We start from the raw sequence: 23,836 nt of genomic DNA, 5'->3' as shown, positions 1-23,836 counted from the left end.
GAGCGAGGGCGGAGGGCCTGTATTTGGATTGCAGTCGAATTGTTTTTTTTTACGAAGCTTACTTTTATACATAACTTAAATTCAAATCCTGGCAAGATTACCACGAGTCTTTAGTATTTTGGTATGTTTCAGTTCAGTTTCAGTTATTATTTCCATCACAATTATTATTTTGATGACAACGCCATCTGTCTGTTTCATGTCCAACTTCTTGCAACAAGTTCACTTTTATGAATATAGATGTCACTTCTTTCAACTAGGTATATTTCAATCTACATATATGATTTTCTTTCTGAAATAGTGAAACTGAAAATAATGCGAGGTAAGTAAGGAAAATAAAATCACTTATTAAGCTTTTAGCATTTTTTATTAAAGTTAATATTTACAAAACACGTAACGTGCTCTAATCTAAATTAGCTTATGTGATATCACGTAAAGGCACAAAATAAGTACGAAATACATTACATTATATGCGATCACAATAAATAAAGCGGTAACATATTTGTTACTGTGTGTCTGTTTGTCACGACGCATTTACGAGACCTTACTTTTACATGTTTATTTCAATTCCTCACGATTGCAATACAACAATTAGTTATTTTTTAAAGTAGGCTCAAAAACCCATGAAGAGCCAAAGGTTGCATTTAATTTTGTTTGATATTGATCCAACATTATTTCACACTCCATTCAGCTTAAAAATACATAGTAATAAAAAAACAGCTTGGCTGCTTGGTGAATAATTTAAGAACAAGCTGTGATCTAAAAATCGAATAATTTGAACTTTTTATCAATTTAAGACATCATAAAAAAGACGTAGGACCTAATGATAATAATAAAGGCTATAATACTAACACTTCCGACTAGCATTCAAAATGGGCGTGTCAGTCCCTTGTCATTTCACACTCCAAGCAAGCACTCGAACATTTTGTACGCCAGTTATTTCCAAATTTCACAACCTTTTCTTAATATTAAGTTAGGGTCTTTAAGACCTGCAGATAAAAGTCCCTTAGCAAAATGTGTCTGTATAACTGACGTTCAAAATCTATCTTGTTCGTAAAAGCAACGAAATTGGAAAGACACCCTATCATAATTCCCTTTCAAAACTTTAAATAGTTAAAGAGATAATCCAACTGATTACAAGTACGCTTAAAACAGAGAACGGACTGATTGCACTGCCTGAATTAGGCTTTATCTTAGCAACAACCGAGTTTGTAGCATTCTTAATCTTATTCACGAATTTGTCAAATATGTCAGATCTAGGAGTGATGTCGCAAGCAGTGTGACTAATGGCATCAACAACAGGCGCTGAAAAAACTCTGAAGTTCACCTCTTCTGGATTTAGGCGTCCATACATCCATACCGGCATCCTATTTGACAGAATCCAAAGGTTATCATTATAGTCAACTTTAATGTCAGTCGGGTATACCATTGTGACCTCGTTCATATATATCCTGCCCTGATTCTTCATCAAGTACTCCTTGTTGGAAGTCTTCCAGCATGCAACAGCGTTTAAGTTTACCAGGGAGTAAAACAGCACTCCAGTCTTGGGATCGACGAACGAAACACTGGACTGTGCGTTCGGTCCACGACTTCCCAAAACATTGAAGGCACCGAAGTTAGCTTCAGCAATGGAGGCGTTCCTCAAATACATGGTGGAGACAGAGAACTCATCGTAACTAGCCATAGGATGGAAATAAAGAGTGCTGTAGTTATCAGCGTTGGGTGCTGATAGACCAAGCCCAAACAAAGCATCCGTCCAGCTGAAGTTGAATCCTTTGACACTGAAGTCACAAGCCAGTGGGTCGGGGTGGAAGTAGTGGTGACTTATCCTCCAGGATTCGTTCTTTTCCCAGGAGTACACTATAAGGCCAGGTTTGCCCACATCACCTGCGTATGCATAAGTTTTTTCGCAATCGGTATCTTCCACCGCTATGTTGGCGAACCCAGAATCTTCTTTGACCTGGTCAGCGGGAAAGACGTATTTCCTGATCAGGTTATCGTTCTTCAAGTCGTAGATAATGAGTGCTGGGGGGAATTTGGTGGTGTTCTTCTCCAAGTTGCCCATCTTGCCGTTGTCCAAGACCCAGAGTCGTCCGCAGCGGTCAGCTCTGACGCGGAATGGTGAGACGATCTCTGGAGGCTTGCCGTCCATGCCGATGGAATGGGCTGCCCAACTTGGGTACGGGATCAGCTTCGGTGATGTCGTTGAATTGTCTGAAATTAGAAAACATTTTGTTAGGACGGTTTTTCAGTGTAACTATATTGTTGTGAGGGCATAGCATATCGTTTTGCTCGCTATTCAGATTATCTTGCTCATATTCTAAACCCTTGGAGAACTGTTGAGGTAAAATTATTTATAGATTGACTCATTAAACAAACAATTCTTGGATTTGCTTAGGTTAATAACCCAAACGGAACATATCAATCGGTCACGTCACGTAACTACTTTAGAACTTAACAATTGTGGAGGTAAATGTTATGAATGTTTATGAAATAATAGATTATTATTATTCTCATATTGTAGGAGAGTAACAAGACAAATGTTTAGTAGATGATGTAATTATCGATGAGAAAGACTTAAAGATGAAAAAAACCTATATATACCTATACCAGTGAAATAAAAATAAGTCTCTAGTGTGCGTTATTGTGTATTGTGCCTGTCTTACAGACTTATTAAAGAAAATCTTGATTCTAATCATACTTTTCAGTTGGACTGATACCGGCTTAATGTCATATGCGTACTGCTATTAATTTTCATACTGATTTATCACCCAAAACAAACTATCGGCCTGCTAAAAGTTTGCAGTGTGCGGATAGTCTTAACAATAGCTATGATCATTTAGAATATGCATAAAAGAGATTATTGTTCAACAATAAGAAAATATATGACACTATATTACAAGAATGTTTGCAACTCTTAGCAGCAATGACAACGATAGTCATAAGATTCACTCTATTGATCTTCTAAATGTTTTGCATTCAAGCAAATCGCTTGCATGTCTCCTTGGCAAATTAAAATTAGTATTGTGCAAATAATACCTTGTAAGCTACTGAGCAAAATAATTTATTCTTGTCTCGTGTCGTGCAGACCTAATTTACAAGCATAAATGTGTTACATTAGTCGGCTGTGCAATTTCAAAACCTAGTATCTGACAAATTTTAAAAAAAGGGTGTTTTTGCATTTTTCGACCTTATAGACCAGTCTCCACATACTAGGATAGCAAAAACTCCCAAAAATTTGACAAAAACGAAGTTACACAAAGTCGGAAACCTAGTATCTACGGTAAACGTTTTCAAAATGCAAAAATTACAAGATCAAAACATAGTATCTAACATCAACCATTTTAAAAACCTAGTAAGTGCTTGTAGTTACTTGGATATAAAATGGTTCATGTAGATACTAAGCCAATGAAATGGTTGTAATAAACGTCAAAACTCCCGCGCAACTTTAGTATGTGAGAACAAGTCGTTGCAAGTGCGTGTTTTTGTCTCTAAAAATGAGCAAAAATCAGTTTTATAGGTCGAAATTGATCTTGAGTGCTTTAAAAGAACAACATGGTAAAATGTAAGTACGCTTCAGTGTATAATATTGTCAAGATTGTTTGTTTTCCAAGGTTTTTTATGAATAAAAGGCATAACCTCAAAATAGTAACACAAACATGTAAAATTTATTGGAAACTGTCGAGATTTTGTTTTGTGTCTTGACTTTAATGAATATTTAATTGCTTGGTTTTTGCAAGTTTCATCATCAGCCTATCGCAGTCCACTGCTGGACATAGGCCTCCCCAAGTGCACGCCACTAAGATCGATTTTCGGCTTCTCGCATCCAGCTCCTGCCAACCGTCCTCCGCAAGTCATCAATCCACCGTGCCTGAGAACGTCCTACACTACTTTTGCCGAGGCGTGGTCTCCACTCTAGAACTCGTTTTCCCCAACGGTTATCGGTTCTTCGGCTAATATGGCCAGCCCACTGCCACTTCAGCTTGCTGATTCGGTGGGCTATGTCGATGACCTTGGTTCTCTGACGGATTACCTCATTTCTGATGCAATCCCTCAGAGAAATACCTAGCATAGCTCTTTCCATAGTCCGCTGAGCGACCAGCCGTACCGTCAGTGTCCACGTTTCGACTCCGTAAGTCATGACTGGTAGGACGTACTGATTGAAGACTTTTGTCTTTATGCACAGTGGGATCGACGATGTTAGAACTCGACGTAGCTTCCCAAATGCAGCCCAACCCAACTGAATTCTCACATTCACCTCGTCCTCAAAGTTGTTTCTACCTAACCGCAATGTCTGCCCGAGGTATACATATTTCCGAACAACTTCGAGAACGGCACCGTGTATCGCAATCGGTTCCGGTAGAACATGTTCATTGAACATGACCTTGGTTTTGTCCAAGTAATCGTCAGCAAATCGCAAGTGAGAGATATGTGTTCGCCATTGATGTTGATGCCGCGTCCTTTCCAGTTCAGCGTCTTGAGCATATCCTCCATTGCATTAGTGAACAGTTTCGGGGAAATAACATCCCCTTGTCTCACTCCTCGATGCAACGGTATGGGCCTTGTTTGCTGATTCTGTACTTAGATGGATATTGTAGCGGCTTCGTAGAGACATCTCATCACTTGGATGTATCGCCAATCTACTTGACAACGCTGCAGGGACTCCAAAACAGACCAGATTTCAACCGAGTCAAAGGCCTTTTCATAGTCTACAAATGACTCTCTTCGGTCTTCTGTATAATCTGCCGCACTGTGTGGATGTGGTCTATGGTGCCGTATCCGCTCCGAAACCCAGCCTACTCCGGTGGTTGGAATTCGTCGAGTCTTCGCGCAATTCGGTGTCTTTAAGACGGTGTTTAGAAACTGGGAACTGGGTGGGTGTGGAATCTTGCTTATGCACCAATATAATTTATTGCATTGTATTGCTATATTATGTACCTTCTGCTATCTACAAGCTAGTTTCATGCATTTTTTGCAGCACGAGAGTAATGATTAAATCACAGTTTCCACTGCAATCTACTACGACACATAACATATTATTAAAATGCGACGCTTATCCCGGGGTTAGTTACTCAGTAAATTCCTAATAGAAGTAAACCTAAATGAAAACAAAGCAAGTGATCTTACAAGGTCTATTAATTTGCATTTTGTCCCCATTCAATATATTTTAGAACTAGATGAAAACAAAGCAAGTGATCTTACTAGGTTTTGAAATTGTCACACTCAAAAAGTTAGAACTAAGAAAACAATTTTTTTATTAGTAACTGCTCCTCTACGCACATACTTGGTGATAGACGCATTAAAACACTTTTTTATAAAACACTGTTATCTCCCTCAAATTTTGCAATCACTCCCAGGACGGTACGACTAATATTATTGAAACGGCAAGCTGTCAAAGATATGAAATCGTTTTTCGGCTCTCCTATAAAATTTGGTTTTGTGCAGATACTGGGTTTTGTTATTTCACAGCCGCAGCTTCCAAGATGTCTTTATCATTGTATGCTTGACGTATCTTAACTTTGTTATGTAAGATCTAGAAATAAGATGGCATTTAATAATCTATCTTTGTTGATTAGTTTTTTTAGTTTTCTGAAATCCGCTTCCTGATCTTTATATACTCAATACTCAATTCTTTATTAGCTTTATTTACATGTTGTTTAAATTCAAACAGGTTGAGGTCAAATAGTTTAGCGACCGAGCTAATTTGATCTTGATACCTAAAAGTCATTCTGATTAAGATATTAAATTAAACAAATCAGACAGAAAATATGCTATCTCATGAATAACTATGATATAATAATTGATCAAAACAAATCATTCCTAACTATGACTATCTTTATAAATTGCACTAGTACATCATTTACTTCAATGGGGTCAAGACCCTAATAATTTGTCATAGGCTCATAAAATAGAGCACATACGAGTACTTTAAGGTGTACTGCACTAATGATAAGTCTGTTTGAAGAATCTACTGAATTGATACCTCTTAGTACTTTAACAACACCTACAGGTGCAGGTGCAATAACTTGCAAACATAACTGAACGTCAAAACAATTGTCTTTTCTAATGTTTTCATTTTGATCCTCAGGTGCATGTTTATTATACATTCCATGTCTTTCCATAGAACTATTAAAAATAAGTGCTTTATGACTGTGAGAATAAATTTTATTTATTTTGTGGTTCAGTTCATTGTTTAAATAAAGTTCACTTTCTAGTTGAAAGGTGATAAGAACTGTACTCTCATCATTGTGTGTTTTGTTTTGCCTATTAGTGTCGTAAGTTTCACTATCTTCGTTATTGGCAAGTATACCTATGTATTTCCTCTCTTGGCCATTTTATACACGATTATTCAAAATCTAAGTCAAACCAATGCCCTTTAGGAGAAACAGATCTATGGAATATGAAACATTTATCAAATTATCCTAATTTACTATTCGTTTTTGACTTTATGTTTCATTCATTCATCATCCAAGATATAATCACTTGGGGTTACTCAATCAGAACCACTCCAATATTAACCTAATCATTACCATTACCGAAAACAGAAATAAATTTACCTTTCAAATTGATATAGTTCAAGCTCGCAGGGACACCGGACTTCCACCTAGGCACGGTTACAAACAGCCGATCTTCATATATCTCAATACCCATCGGGATATTGTTCTCCGGGATGAAACTCTTGGACTCTATGGCCTGCATCCTGGCCTCAGGAGTGGGGAACTCGAAGTCTAGCTGCTTCCACTCGTAGAGGATGTGGAGCTGGTCCATGCAGCCGCAGAAGTAGACCAGCTGTAGGAGGATGAGGGTCTTGAAGCCCCCCATGTTGAAGAACTGGAATTTAGAGAAGAGAGCACGTTAGTTTTAAAGGTTTTTGTTTTTAAAGTAAGATAATTACTAAGAGTATAAAAAAAAAAAACATTTAAGCTGAAAAGTACGTTAATAAAGAAATTGAAATGTATAATACACATATCTATGGAAAATCATTTAAAATCATTCCAAAAAAAACAATCGTTTTTCGACTTCGTTTCTGCAAGGAGCAGAGCTTATTATGAAGTTGTACGATAAACCCGGATATACATTTAGCAATTAATACTACTACTAGGCTTCATGATGTAAGTAGACGGTACGTGACCATTTTCCCCATCGTTTTCCAATCAAGAAATTCATTGTCAAACCACAATGATTTTATCAAAACTCATTATCCCTACCTACCGAGAACAAATTAATTAGTTTCTTATAAAAACTACATACCTACTTAAATATCTCAATTCGCATATTAACAGCAATATCACAGTCGGTGCAACGCAGTGGACAAATTGAAAGTCGGCCTTGATAGAGGTCAGAGCATATTTCATACGACCTTGTCATATAGGAAGTAGGTACATGTATTGGTAAGGTTAAATAATTTATGTAAGCAGTGTGAAATTGCTTTTTGGTACTTGTTTGTCGTTTTCATTTTAAATGCAGTTGTGTTTATTTGAGCAGGTGGTAGACTGTTTGATATTTGAATGTCATTCGTCAATCATATTTTTGGCGATATATTTATGAATAATCGCTCTTGTGAACTACCTAGAAAAGTTATTCAACAGCTTAATGCCGTAATCCAAGTTCTAAATTAGTCAGTGCGGCTGCGTTTACAGTCTTGCACCGAAAAGAGTACTGATAATGTTGTTAAGATAATAAGAATCATATACATTATACTTATTAATATTTTTATTCAGTATTTTTTTTGTGTCAACTATCTCTTGAACCGACTTACCCTATAAGTATGGTGTTGTTAACTTAAGGCGAGGAAGTGGTCAACAATAATTCCATAACCGGCACGCGCATCTAAGGCGCCAAAAGGGGTCGGAGCGTCTGAGCGGGGCGAGGATAACAATACGCGCGCTAGCTTATAACTAAAAGTCGTAAGCGACAAAATGGTTTTGTAATTTTAATATTTAGAAATGATAATTTAATAAAAATTCCTACTACCATTTTAAAGAGTATGTATATACTCAACTACTAAAAAAGTTAAGAGGCTTAAATCGGTCCCGTTTGCCCATAATATGTGAATCTCTTTTTAAAAAGAGGTATGTTTGATATATTTTTCTCTGTTATAAAAGTTACCTAATCATGTTTCTACAACTAACAAAATAAGGCTTATATCATGAACTTTCAGGTAACCAAGTTGTATTTTGATCCGTTTTGTATTTACTGAGAAAAATTGACATCCTTGGCGCCAAAAATTCCAATTCGTCCTCTTAAGAGTTCTTTCTCTACAAAAGCGCGATATTTTGATTCAACTTGATAAACCATTTTCAAAACATGTAAATATATCGATTTGTATGTATCTGTATATGTATTAGTAAGCGGAAGTCTCAGTATAGTAAACAAAACGCGATTAAGGAAACCGCAAATTGTGCAAATTCAGTTTGTCAAGTTAACCGGACGCAAAGTGACTCACTAGTCTTTCGGTGAACTTTTGATTGGGCTTTTCTAAGACGGTTTTGCCATTCTTTTAGGTAATTGAGAGGAGTGAAAGGGTTTGAGCTTTGCTCAAACCCTTTCACTCCAATTTTACTCCAATTTTAGATTTTTCCTTTATTATTCCCTTATAAAATTCCCATAAAACACCCACTCTATAGGTACATGATAATGATAATTGTGACATCGTGGATAAAAATTTGATAAAAACAACCAAAAATAGAGCAGACTTGAAACTGTTGAAGGAAGCTTTTACCAAATTGGTAAAACATGACTTGGATGTTGATGATACATCTTAATTCAAAGTGAGCGTTTGTAAGTTCGTTTGCACAAACATACCCATATATTTAACCCATTATCCTTTACATAGTCATAGTAATGTAATAAAGTAAACAAGTAAATAAACAATATTCGAACTTGAGTTACTTGTGTATTGTGTTATAATAAAAGATGTTATAGTGCTAAACAGATCATATAAAAAGACGTAAATAAATTATAAGTATGAACTAACCGACACTTCAAGTATCCTATAAACATTAGAATTCAATGCTTATTGCGTGCATAATAACTGCCATTGTTGAACACCATGAGGAATTATGAACTTTAATACTCTCGTATTGAGGGTGATAATTGATTGTGCAAGTAAATATGTCATTGGCTGCACGGCTCCTTCGTCACTCAGTGTTATAATTGTATGGAATTCTGAATTAAATTATAAAGGTATTGAAGGAAAATACTTGTGTTTCTATAGTAACTAATACAACTTCATTATAGATCTATAATCATTAGGTTCTAGCCAGTATTAACAATGCGAAAGTTATGCCAAAAGAAATGCCTGTTGCACTTTGTCAAAAAAACTACTGAACCAATTTCAATTAAAATTGGTATATCTTCATACCTAGCTGTAGTCTAAATCAGTCATTCAGGAGGTTAATTGTTTAAACTTTCAATTACATACATTGTACCCAAATGGTATAGAAAAGAGCGTGGAAAAGCTTGTCTCCCATAAAATCATTAGGTAGCCGATCTCTCTGCCAAACTATAAACTTAACACATAGAAGGTAACTAGCGGATAGTTAAAACGTTAGAAAGGCTGTCAAACTTAACTAGGAATAGTTAGTACCACACTGCAGACTAAACAGTCGGCCGATAGTTGACCCATTGACCGTCTTTTTTTTAAGAAAATCTTGATTCCAATCAAAGTTTTCAGTCGGCCTGATACCGGCTAAATCGGCTGATCGTTATAATGTGCGTACTACCATTCATCTTCATACTGATTTATGAGCCCAAATAAACTATCGGCCGACTAAAAGTTTGCAGTGTGTTGTTCTTAAACTTTCAGTGGTTTCTATTAACAAACAGTTTCACATGTGAAGCTGTGCCGTTTTCCATTCATAGTGAAATTGTATGCGCTATTCGGCTATGACTATGAGGTGTTAAAACTAACATACGGACAGACATGACTTTGTTGTGAAGTCTACTTAGGTAAGAATTCGGTTTGTTATGGTAGAATTCGTTAGCGATTCGTTCCTGAACATTTTGGTTCCCTGATCTTTTCAGCGCCATGTAAAAAAGTTTATAAAATAGTGATCACGATGGCCTAAAATATTTAAATGATTGAAATAAATGCAAAAACCTACTATTAAAAAAATATACAAACAAATGCCAAGACCACGCGCTAGGACCTATTCAACCTACATACCTAATTGGAGCGATAATAATGCAGCATTAAAAACAATACACAAACGACAATTATCCAAGTAGGTATTTCTATAGATAAAATAACTACAACATAACATACAAAATATTATGCAAATTCTTATAATACTATGTACAACAATAGTAAATGTAATTGTTTGTAATAAGGCAGGGAGACAAGGCATGACTGTTGACCTGTGGCTAGTGACCTCTACGTGTTGAAAATACTCGTGATGTGATGATGGAGTACCTACGAATTGTAATGAGACTTAGTTAAGAAGTAATATTTCATCTTCTGTTGGGATTTAAACTAGGTAAAAAAGTGGTTTAACATTTAATTTCTTTTCTATTCGTCTAATTTGATCGTACTTCGTACGACGAGTCGAATTAGACGAAAAAGATTCGCTTTTAGAAAACGTAAGTAAGATTTCGCAATTAGCTATGTTAGGAAGTATGATAGTACAAGCTAAATTGCATCACTATGGGGGATGTATTTGTCTAAGGATGCGGCGAAACCATTGGGAAAAGCTAATTAGAAATAGGTATACAAAACTAATCTACCTTCTTAATTTTTGACATTGTTTTCAACCGTCTGTATGCTATTATCATATAGCTTCCAAGTCTACTTTTACAAGTAGGCACTTTATTCTTTGAGACTATTGTTCCAAGGTAACTATCTACCCTGCCTACGCCTATCACGAACAATCATCCATGATGATATTACACGAAGATGAATGCGGATCGCGTGGCAACCAAGAATTATATGATAGACAAAAGAATGGCCGATTATAGGCCAGGAGTCAGACTGCCGTTATTCTACAAAATCATTAAATCTTATACTGTTATTGTTATTAACTTAACGGTGGCCATGGGAATTGTATGTACTGGTCCATTTCAATGGTAAGTCATTTATTTATTCTGATAATTGTTTTAGTACGTAAAGGCATTGTTGGAACAGTTTTTCAAATCGATAGATGATAAAATAGAGATGAAACATTTTCTGTTTTTATAGGGAAAATACAGTCTCATAACAATCAGGTGAGGCGGTGGGAAACTGCTAGTTTGTATATTTTTTTTAAGTAAATGACTAGGTACGTAAACAGCATTGACAATATGATTGCATGTATAAAAATGTCAAGAATAAATTAATTTGCAATTTTACATGAATACAGTAATTGCTTTGGTATTAATTTGTTTATGATTCGTAACTTGACATTTATTAAAGCAATTATTAAATCAATATCAAAAATGCGAGATATGTGGCTCAAAAAATAAGCGACAGTTGTTATAAATAACTAAATATAGACATTCAATCTACAACAAGACTAATCAGCATAAAATTCACTACCAAATCCAAAAGAATAAAATACAAGACCAACCACGCAAAGAAATGGAAAAAAATACAAAACAACGTGATACGATCCTGATTTTTTATTGAAATATTCAAAACATCACTTTAGAACTTAGTTATTTTATTTTTAGAAAATTAAACTAAAACCTACGTCATTCATTCAAGTTTATACAAAAAAAATAGGCATCACAAATGTCTGCATTCCGATCGCAGTTAAGCGAATCAATACAATAACAAGTTTGGTATGCATTGATTAATTTCTTTCTTACGTTAACAGCCGTAACTAAAATAACATTCTTCACAATATCTTGAATTTCCTTAATAAAATCCCGTTCGATTAATTATGCATTGCAAATTTTGTTAGTTCATTTCCCATGACGAATTAAAGATGGCGCTGACTCATTGCTCAGAGTTCCAGTCTAACTAGTAATTTGGAAATATGAAGTTCCAATTTATACGTAGGCCGCAGAATAAACTGTAGGCCATTAGTTGCGCGATAGTTGGCTGACAATTTATTTTGACGACGATGATTGTGAATTCAATCAAACTTTTTTGTTAGTGTGATTGTTTATAATGCATGGATAACTGATCGTTGTATTGTGCGCACGATTCATCTCTAGGTATATTTACATATTAGCCTATCTAAAACAGTCGGTCGACTAAGGGCCATATCCCAATATTTTATCTATCTATTAATTTGCTTATCTACTAGAGATAGAATTTAGAAAATATGATAGAAAAGCAAAACCAGATATATGATATGCAACATTAGGAACGGCCGTAAAAGTTTGCAGTCTACAAGGACTTTTAATTACGATTCGCTTCGGGTTTTTTTACTGTAAATTCCATCTGTTTTTAATTACATTTACGACAATTGAATCGAACAATGATAACTTGATGATAATTACTATTCTGACGTCGGTAGGTACTCAAGGAAATCCTTTAATTGCATGGAGTATCCGTGAAGAAATCCGCTTAGAACGCATTCATTACTATAAATATGAGTATTTATAAAACTATCAACGGAGCAGAACTATAGTATAATATGATAGTTAAGGTTATTAGTTTTCAAGTTTTTTAAACGGTTTTATTTAGCTCACCCAGTTTGTTTTTTATTATTATCATATTTTCTTTTAGCTAGCAATTTAATCTAGTAAGATAAGTTTTATTTCAATCTTAATGATTGCTGGATAACTTTTGATTTTTGAGAATAAAATGACTTTATCATTATTGCAATATATGGCGTAATAGAGAACGAAATATAGCATTAGTGAGAAAATAACTAATGCCTGACGTCCCCGGGATCTTGGTCTATAATGGACGAAACTTTTTTGACATCAGCCGCATAGAACAAACGTCAGAGGCCAACCATTTGTTTTTACTGCAAGGGGCCATAAGTCCACAGACCTACGAAGAGATAGTAGTACCGCACCTGTTTTAACTACTCGTTCATTGCACAATGCAGACTAGATGGCGTGCGTAAAAATTCCATCGGGGACACGACAAGGTGAACCGGCTTGTTTAGGAGTAATGGGCCAGTGACATACTCGCCTACACTCGCTTCTATTACGATCTGTTTGAGATTTTATCGAATAGCTGGTAGTATGGAAAGTGAGAGTAAATTAAGTGTGACATGTGGTCGTAAAGTTAAGCAAATAGCATGTGGAAGTGCACATCGCCATTTACTGCGGATTGCAATAACTGATCCGTCCCTTGTTTAACGATTGGAGATTGAATTTTGATATAAGCTTCATATAAATTATGTTATATTTCAATTTCTAATTGAAAAACAATGGATTCAGTTCTCTCAAGGCGGAATGACGATTTCAGACTTCAAGGTCCAAGTTTCCTCAAGATGGTTTCCCGAGAGAGGTAGAAAGTACATTAATCTTAGGGCCCGCACACTCATACTTGAGAGGTAATTAAGTGCCGACATACATGTCGGTAACATTTTAATTACAGTAACCTAACAGTAACAAAACGACCTACCACATTGTCAAGTATTTTTTCCTTTCATTAAATTCTATTTAACCCCTCAATGCGGGCGGAAGCACCAATTACTCTCATTAAATTGCTTTACCTCGTTACAGAACCATTCATTTACTTTAACATATACTTAAATCATTCAACAGTTAATTCTGAATCTTTTACCAGCAAAATTGCGTTGAAAGGTTAAAGGGCTTGTGGAATATTTTCACATTAATCTCGACATTTCCTTATAAGCTGGTGCGTCGTGACCTGACCACCATATTGAGATGTAAGGCCTACTTGATGGGACCAGTTGTTTTTTGTTAACTATTTAAGTTGGTGTATGCGTGTATTTACTGATTTAAGTGATATCGTAAAAGGTTAAAGGTTCGATAAAACGGGTGCAGTTCGTGTTAAGATGGCCTAGTCGTCTTTAAGGAGTCATTCTGAATTCCTAATTTAAGTTATGTCATAACATTTAAGTTAATGCTCAATCCTTCTCCATGTGAGAGGAGGCCTGTGCCCAGCAGTGGGACGATAAAAAGGCTGTAACAGTAACAGTAAGTTATGTCATCAATAGGGTCTCATAAATTGAAGCAAAGGCGTTTGAATCTCTTTTCTTTCCTTCCAAAAAACTTGATTTAAGAGTCTTGATAGAAGACCCTTTAGCGAAAAGTATGTTCTACAATAATGGATATTATCTAATCTACAAATATATTTGGCAACATATTCATGTCCCTGAAGAGTTGCAGTTTTCTTAACCTTTGAACTACAGGCTTATCTATAAATCACACTTGATGTTAAGAGATAAGTATCTAAACTAAGTATTGCAAGAATACCGCATTTACATTGCTTGCATATAAGTGTGGCATCTGCATGTTAGTTTGCAGTACTTCCTTTGTACCTAAGTATAAGCCGAAAGTAATTGTAACAGACTTTACCTTTTTGGGCTTTTAACATCTCTATGCAGGTGTATGTTTACATTTGGGCCTTTAATGCCTCCTTAAATTAATTCTACTTTTTGATATCTACCAAAAATTGAGTATCCAAGAAACTTTTGCAGAGCATTTGTATAACTTTTTTTATACGGTTTTTTAAACTTCTAATTCAGTAGTTATACTTACAGACTCAAGACAGACATTGCAAATACAGAGAAGAGACTTTTGCAAAACCCGACCTAGCCAAAAGTCCTAACAATACAAAGCTATTATCCTTATCTAACAAGATCACCTAACGTACGTACCTATGTCACACAACAACTATATGATAAACTGGATCGATTAAGTGTAGGCTTGCAACGAAATTTGTGGGTCGAGGCTAACGAGTCTACCGGCTCATAGTCGAGGAAAAAATATCGAGACATACATACATATGTCGCCTTCACATCTTGTTCGTAATGTCACTTGTTTGGGCTGAGTTTGTGGTCTCATGTGAGTCGGCTAGTCGAATAGTTCAACGTATTTGTTTCTATCACTGATAAAAGCTACAATGCCACAAAAACATGCTTATCATCATCCTGTCTTCATTATAATATATTTTAGTTAATAAGCCTATTTGCAAAAAAAAATATACATTTAAAACTTCAAAACTGTACTGAAAAGGCAGAAAATGGGTATGTAGTTAAATAACCGCGACTGTTCTATGTAACATTTGCTTATCTAGCTAGGAAGTAACGTAGGAGCGTAGTAATCGAGCGACACAGAAATAAAATTCCAGGACTATGCGATTAAAATTCCACATAAATATTTGCTCATGAATAAGTGTAAAACATGAATTCTCACGACCTTTCCCTAAAAGAATGTCCGTATCCAACTTTTAAAAATCTACAACACGCAAACATTCAAATGTCAACTGGTCCATAGTAATGACCACCAGTTACATAAGTATACATAGCTGCAATCTTAAATCTAAAAGGTATTATTGTGAAAGTAACGCTACCTCACGTGCCTTCAAGATCATATTGAATTATCATGTTGGTTTATCCTTAAACCCTCGGTTTATATTGTATAGTCTATTTTATAGAAGTAAACGGCAAAACATAAGCTTTTGCTAAGGGATTTTTCTCCAAACCTGCCGGGGCTGGGTGGTTGTTCGAAAGAATGAACGTCATGGGTTTAAGTCAGTAAAAACCTAACACTACTAACATTTTGACAATTTACCGATTATTGATTTGGGGGTTTATTCTTATAGATCGTCCAGAGTAGGTAACTCTTACGCTATCAAATAGACACCTTTTATTTTTAGCATGTTTATGAACGATCCGTTTTTCCAAAGCCCATTTTTAGCCAAAAGTATTTTAATTTATAATTACCGTTTGCAATTAATCGACAATTAGAGTCAAATATTAACAGTTGGATGAGCAAATAATTGGTCTATAAATCAGTTAATGTAATAGTAGTGTTGAGTAATTTCTTTGAAGCACTTGTGTCAATAGCTGTATGGACAGAAAAATATTTATTATTGTTGTTTAATGAAATATATGAACCTTAGTAAAAATAGTACGCATATCGTAAGTATAGCTAATGGGCTGATCGAATAAGTTTAAAGAGCATAAATCTCTCCTTTATCATAGTAAGTACATTACGGTTTACTATTGTATTCATTAAAATGATTTTAAAAAGTAATTACTTTTTATTATTTATATTTGTATGTCTCTACCAGACCTCGGGACTATAGAGTCCCGGATTTTCGGGAGGCGAACGTGGGGCCGACGCCAACACGCAGTTGCTAATGAAATGTTGACACAAAACCGACGATTATCCCTGTATACACTATAGTGACTATAGAAATGTACCCAAGGACAATCCCCGGTTCTGTGCTAAACTATTGCTAACTATGGATGAAAACTACTTGGGCTATTGTGATGGGATGCTAATGGACTAGGAATGGGGAAACTACGGGAACTATGGCACCTGCCGATGACAATGTATTAAATACATGTTAAAATGGCAGGTGGAGAATCGCCACCTCACTTACTGGGCCCCCGGGAATCAGTCGCTAAATCGCAACAAGAGGGCAACAGGTACATGTGCGGCTGAAGGGTGAGGATACCTCGGCGGACTTTAATTATTATTTTTTACGAATCCAGGCAACCTTACGAGGTGCATCATTAGAAATATTCCCAGTCGATCAGTTACAGACTCTAAATAAACTCCAAATAGTCGAAGAATCTATGCAAATTGCTACCAAGGCCGGTTTACCGTTCACGTATAATGTAGGTATACTTATAAAATAATTAACGCTACATGCTCTGCTAACTTTCGGTCTAGATATTTTTCAGCTGAGAATTAATTAGATCCTGGTATTGCTAAATTAGCGTTGTTATAGTATGTGAATAACCCTAGCATGTAGTCATTTGTTTTTTTCGCATACTTCATGCTATGTAGACTTGCTTATGTATCTAAGAAGAAGATTCCCACCGTATAGTTTTCAGATTTCAGATAAAAATTATCTAGGTAAGTTATAATAATGTCGTCCTAGCCGTTTGTCAGCCACGGTAATGGTTCTCATATAAAGAGATCGGCGATTTCAGCCCGACCCGGGAATCAAACCGGGACCTCGCTATGCGACTACTAGATCAACGAGGCAATCTGGCTTTAAGTACTTAATCAGTGAGGTTATGTATAATTATTTCATTGTAATAGACCGGAAACCTAAAAACGAACAGAGTGTCAATTTACCATAATGATACCAATTAGTTTTAACCATTACCAACTGGTAAAAATAGCCTTTACAGTTGAGAGAACTTACCAACTATAGGAAATAGGTACTGATAAAAGAAAAAAACGTTGAATTTATTTATATAAAGTTAACCTATTTGACTATCAAGGTCAACATCTAAACTGGTATAGAATGTTATAATATTTTAGTCTTTGGAGATGACTAAGCTATTTCTGTTTTTTACTTTTAGTATTCGTAAATTCTTATATAAGTTTGGAATTATGAATAATGATTAGATAAAACTACGTGGGCAGCCTTTATATTGCTCTGAATTCTCAGTTAGGTACTCATAGTTGGCATTCTCATCCCAAAATCTTTTAGGAAGCTAACCTATGAATATAATCTGGACAAAAATCCTGATCATGCGTCTATAGAAAAAGTCTAAATGAAAACAATAGCACCCTTCCATTTAGTTAGATTACTTCGTCCCACTAAGTACCGTTGGAGTAATGATGCAGCCATTAGGTGCTAGGTTCACTCCTGGACTGCTACTAATAACCGAGAGAATAAGCTTGTAAAACAGTTGCATAGATTGTCAATAGTCCCCAAAAATAAGGTGAAATATATACAACCTTTTAGTAGACAATCTTTAAAGCCTTGTATATGAGCTTTCTACAAAGTACCTATGTACCTGCTACAGGGTTAAAAGTCCAAGGGGTACCTTCGCTATGTGGTACAGCATGTCACGTACAGCATTGGCATTTGAAGGTTAACCATATATTAATAGTCAACGTAATGACAGGTTACTAGTTTATGCTATGAACTTACCACGAACATATGGGTTTTAATTATATTTTATGTGTTACTAGATTGTTCTCATAACACTAGATTCTTAAGAAAATAACATACAAACATTGGCTGACCTGTTTTTAATACGAGTTAGTAGGTAAATTAAAAGTTTAACATGGGAATATGTAAAAGAAAACATTATAGATTCACTTGCATCGTACGAAATGTCGTATTTCACACGGTGACATCACCCCCATAACATTTTTTTTGTACTTAAGTGTTGTCAAGTTAGTTGTTGCTCTTCTTCCTGCTCTTTTCCTAATTTATCTGGGGTTGCCAAACGCCTGGTAGGTACCTATATGTTTTCTGTTCCCATTCCTCTCTGTCAGCCGTCACCATTCTATGTCATACCATCTTTCTGGCAAATCTATACATCTTTTCTTCGGCCTAACACTGCCTCATACTTATTTTTAAAGAGTTTGAAAATTTCATGTGTCCTATTAAAAACAGTAGGTAAGTAAGAACATCACAGTGCACCGTATCTGATTGCAGAAATGCGACGTAGGCACTATGTGAGGAGGTACGTCGCAAGATCAAGATTTCTGCGTAAATATTTCCTTCTAAATAACGTTTAGACGTGGAATGCTGAATTCGGAATGTTAAACCACATTTGCCTTTTGATATCATGAATTATTTACTCAGTAGTTACTGAATTTTAAACTTGTTTCGAGAAAAAACGGTCTATCGTATTTGGTCCTGCGGTTTTGCGTAAGTCCTGAAGGACTCTCTCTATCTCTCTCTAGAAAGAGAACTGTTTCAAATGCAGCGTATTTAAATGTTTATGTGTTTGTTTTGTCATTAGTTTTATTTGTTTTGTTGCTTTTGCATCATTTGCGATAATAAATGGTTTTACTTTCTTTCTTTCTTCTTTCACGGATCCGAATAAAAAATTGCTTAATGCCATCTTTAGGGTACCAATCTTTATACAAAGTAACTTTACTATGAAAATATAAAATCCAAATGACTTAAGTGCAGTAATTATGAAAAGCGTCTGGTCATCAGATTTCTTCGGCTTTATACTATTAAAGATACATAGATACATGAACACATTAATAACAACTACAAGCATATAAAGGAATTCCACAGTCATACTACAGAACACTCGTAAATACCAAGTTTGTACAAAACGATGATTTCAGACAAAAGCGCAGGCAGACTTAATGCTAAATGCTTGACATTCCAGTTAACTTTTATTGCGAACCGTTTAATTTTAACGAACGGTTTACGTTTGCGTGATTAACTATTACAATTGTTGCTGTTAATTTGTTGTTATTTTGTCGAACATGATCACGCGTTGAGTTGAAAAATATGTTTTTACGACTTATTACTTTTAATTTGAAACTTCAAAAATTGATTCGTAGAAATAAAAAAGTAAATATTAACTATCAAAAAAATACAAGAACGAGAAATGAAAACAAGCCCAACTTTTCTCGAACACGAATATCAAAACAAGTGCAAATTTCATTTTAATTTACACTTCGACATACAAGGGGCGAAAATTTTTATACAGAATAGGTATCTTCCCAGAAACAGCCCATGACGCGATCTCCAAAGTTCAACTTGAACAGCAACGATGCACACCTCATTGTTCCAAAAAAGCCAGCATGAATCACGACGATGCACCATTCGTGACCACAGCATATTAAACCTCGTTATTGTATCTATCCAAATAAATATGTTTGCCATAAGCATTACATTACTTACATGTAAATTGGACGCATAAATCATATGATCAAAGCCACTTATTAACCCCCGACGCAAAAACGACGGGGTGTTATAAGTTTGACGTGTCTGTGTGTGTGTGTGTATGTGGCATCGTAGCTCCCAAACGGATGATCCGATTGTAATGCGGTTTTTTTTGTTTAAAAGGTATGAGAGTCGGGAGTGTTCTTAGCTATGTTGGGTGGAAATCGGTTCAGGTCTTCAAGGTCATCAGCTCGTTTGCTAGATGTGATAGGAATGTTACAGGCTCAGTTTACTTGCAAGTATATGTGGGATTTGAAATTTGAAACACTAATGCCTTTTGGAACCACTGAGCTGGTCTGCTGTTAGGGTACGAAGGTAGGAGACGTAACCCTGAACTGCCTTTTAGTAAACCCATCGAGTTTGGGCTCGTTGAATTTGTCTTGACGAGTTCTCTTCATGTTTCTGATTGACGAGAACCTGATGCTGGAAATGGGATGTGGCGGATGAAACCCTGGAATGCCGGAATGAAACGGATAAACCGATTTATATTTTTGCTGAAAAACGTAGAATGTCCAAAGGTTAATCTTTATTGTTTCTCAATCTGTGCAATTCTCCCAGAGCCAGTTTGTTATGAGGATTGTTAAACAGCTTCCTTTGGCCGAGATCGCATATAGCGACCCTATCTTAAGATAAAATAAATTAAAGGAAAGAAGGAAAAATTAAGGAGCTCCTTTAAAAAACATGAAATAAAATTAAATTATAAATTTAAAAAAACCCCCGACCCAAAAAAAGTACGCAATAATTATGACAAAAGGTTAAAAACGCTAAACCCTATAAAAAGCAAAAAATAACTTTTAACACTACGTAAACTAAATTTTGACGTGTCGGGGGACCGCTTTTTACCTTCATAAATCAAATGATACCTACCTAATTACAACATTCGTTTAAAAAAAAAACACGTATCTAAAGTAATGAATTAATTAGAGCGGTCCCCCGACACGACAAAATTTAGTTTACGTAGTGTTAAAAGTTATTTTTTGCTTTTTATAGGGTTTAGCGTTTTTAACCTTTTGTCATAATTATTGCGTACTTTTTTTGGGTCGGGGGTTTTTTTAAATTTATAATTTTACAAAGTATTATGGTTTGTAACTGGTATGTTATTTAAATTATTGTCATGTGACGATTCTTCAAGCGGTCTGGTAGAACAAAATGGCTGATGGGGCTCAAGATTAGGTTATGACTTGGTTCAAGTTTAAAAGAAGTTGACGATCTAAAGTGGAATTTCTTTTGAGAAAATCCTTTATAAGGATATTCGAGTCTTGTGGTAAATGATTACTCAAGGATGATATTGTTACAAAAACTATTGAGTACTTACCAATATTTACCTACCAATAATAAAAAGTTAAGTTCACCTTGAAAGTAAGAACTTAATTTTTTCCCCGGTAATGGCTGAACAAAAAATTGCATGATTTTCCTCTAACTTTTCTCAAAATTTGTATTTCGGAGTAGGTACCTCCCATACATTGCTGTACGTAGGCCTTCCTCCTAAAACATTTCTATAGTCTTTAGCTTTCCCCGCCGAACGTAAATCCCGGTCTTGGTCAGCCCATAAAAAAATACCCTATTCCTCTATAATTTTGCAAAATATTCTCACGCAGTCCAAACCCCATTAACGAAGAAATATTCTCCCATCAGATTACGTGATCTCAGACGTCTTGTCACATAAGTTAATATCAAGAGATACGAATGTCGACTGGTATTGCAATCAAACGCCTTTGCAATGTATTGGAGCCGGTAACATCTCCAAGTGAAGATTGCAATTTTATTTGGTATTGAGAAAAGGTGTGGAAGAATTTAGACAAGTTGTTTCAAAAAATAAAAATATAACCAGAAAATTAAATTAGGTACCATTGAGTCATAAACTAAGCACAGCTTTTATCTAGCATCTATCTTCCTATAAATAAGTAATGTTAAGATACTCGTTTTTATAAACGAAAACAGTATAAGTAGATCTGCCCTGTCGGTGTGAGGTTTGGAGACAGACAAGAGATATTACAGGGAATAATAAAGAAGTTGATCGAATATTTACTTAATAACATGTACTACAGACAGTATAAAATAATTATAGGTTCCGAACTAAATAGGCACTATAGTTGTTGTCAGAAAAACTACATGTTCAATAGATATTCGCTCTCTAATAGATCAATTATGTTAATTAAGTTATCAAAACGAACTTCCGTTAAATGAATTCCGGCGTTTAAGCAATCTTATGATTAGAATCTACTTCAAACTTTTTTTGTTTCATGAAGCATTAAAGTGTTGGTCTTTTGAGACAATTGTATCACGTCAGATTACCTAGGTATATGGTTGATTATGTTCGTTACTTTGTAAATTAATATAAGTAAGTACCTAAGTGTCTAAAGCAAATGGCATTGAATGGAGCTCATGATCCCGGATTTATTTGTACAATTCTTAGCGCCACAAAAGCGCCAAAAAGCTACAATAATGCTTTCAAAAAAGTTTATAACAATTCCATAGAGATACGTGCCGAAGGATCAAAAAAAGGACCAAGTCTGACTCATCGACTAAGTTAGTAAAATTTCAAGGCACGCATGCCTCAGGGTAGGGTCCTTGGTTTATGTCCCGAGTCACGCAAACTTAACGCCAAAGGCTTAGTTTTTATCCCTCAAAAATAATTAATAAAAAGTCCTTTCACATTTACCTATATTTTTTTGTTGAATATAAGTAGGTATATCAATTTGCCATGCAGGTTACAGTATTAGAGATTAACGGTTACGCAAAATGTCCTTTATTAAAAGCTAATTTACTAAAGGAAACTGCGTATTATTCTTTTCAACCGACTTCCCAAAAAGGAGGAGGTTCTCATTTAAAAATTAAGTTGATAAATCTAGCAATAGGTACCGACCTCTAGCCCCGGTTTGGATAAAGCGTGGGTGACACTATTGCACTAATCGCTCAAAACTACTACTTGGGCTAGTTTACATTGCAAACTAGGTTACGCGCTAATAAGAATCTAATTAGCCAAGTAAACCGCGCAAAAACAAAATCTTCATTTCTCCACAAAAATTTAACTGCATACAAAGCTCCAATAACACACTTTTTGAAAAAAATAAATTGCGGAATTTAAAAAAAAAATCTTCAAACGCGTCCTAACAACTTTGAGGCGGGACCGTTAATCAGAGCACGCTGTACCAAAGCTTATCAAAATTATTGAAACCAACAATAAGACTCACCTAGTAAACTCTCCGATAACACGTATAAAAGTCGTAGGAACAAACACCAAGTTATTAGAGGTCGTATTTATTAGGTAATTGAACGTTTTCACACAACCAGTCGTGGGGATAGCGGTACGCGAACTGAGGTAACAAACAAGCTATACAGCAAAACAGCCTATCACTCGTGGCGGGGCTACCATCATCCACTTGCAATTCTTTAAAAAACACATCTCTTTTTAACTCTTAGAGAATAAAAGAGACGTAGGATGTTGTGATTTGATTACGTGAGTCATTGGCCCGGTGTGAAGCCGCGGTGAAGTGGCGTGGAGCCCGCGGAAGGGTACCGACACTTTTGGAATTCACGAAGACATTTCTTATTGGTGTTATGAACGTGAATCGTAATGGTTATGCTCGTTTACATAACAAATGTGGCTTAGGAAGTGGCGGTGAGACCGGGCAAGCTTACTGTCTTACATTGGTATCTGTGTCATTCATAATTATGTATGTTGTTAACATATTTAAATGTACCTAATAGCCACATTGTAGATTGGTCCTTATTCGGAAGCAAAAGACCAACAGATAGACGTGGACCAAAGGATAGTCGGTAAAAATATTTACGAGTCCTTTAAGCACGGGTGACACTGCCAAAAACCAATAAATTAATTGATAAGATTAATGAATAGAGGCACAGGACTATAAAACCTTTGAAAAGTAATGTAAAAGTAAATAAAACAAATGTCCTACAGAAACCTTCTGCCTAAGGTCACACAGTCATTATAATCAGGCCTACACTGATTGGTTGGGCGGCAACTGTTATTAACTAATTACCACAATTTGATTTAATTAAACATTAAGAATTTAATTATTCGTTAAATTGTTATTCATGGTCATTGACCTCATTGGTCTAGTACCTTGTCTTTTACTA

General features: G+C 35.5%; 1 protein-coding gene across 1 annotated transcript; it reads right to left on the bottom strand.

Moving 5' to 3' along the window:
- Nucleotides 1–342: 342 nt before the first annotated feature.
- LOC110379218 (protein yellow) lies at nucleotides 343–23,088 on the bottom strand. Its single transcript, XM_021338768.3, has 3 exons — nucleotides 22,930–23,088; nucleotides 6,555–6,828; nucleotides 343–2,211 (listed from the first exon to the last, which is right to left on the bottom strand). Exons 2-3 carry the CDS (start codon nucleotides 6,817–6,819, stop codon nucleotides 1,103–1,105), a joined length of 1,374 nt encoding a protein of 457 aa, XP_021194443.2. The 5' UTR covers nucleotides 6,820–6,828; nucleotides 22,930–23,088; the 3' UTR covers nucleotides 343–1,102.
- Between the last annotated feature and the right edge of the window lie 748 nt (nucleotides 23,089–23,836).

Source organism: Helicoverpa armigera, chromosome 8 (genome assembly GCF_030705265.1).
Source record: "Helicoverpa armigera isolate CAAS_96S chromosome 8, ASM3070526v1, whole genome shotgun sequence".
Classification (NCBI taxonomy): domain Eukaryota; kingdom Metazoa; phylum Arthropoda; class Insecta; order Lepidoptera; family Noctuidae; genus Helicoverpa; species Helicoverpa armigera.
The sequence above is the reverse complement of the archived record's forward strand: the minus strand, read 5'-3'. Positions and strand labels throughout refer to the sequence as shown.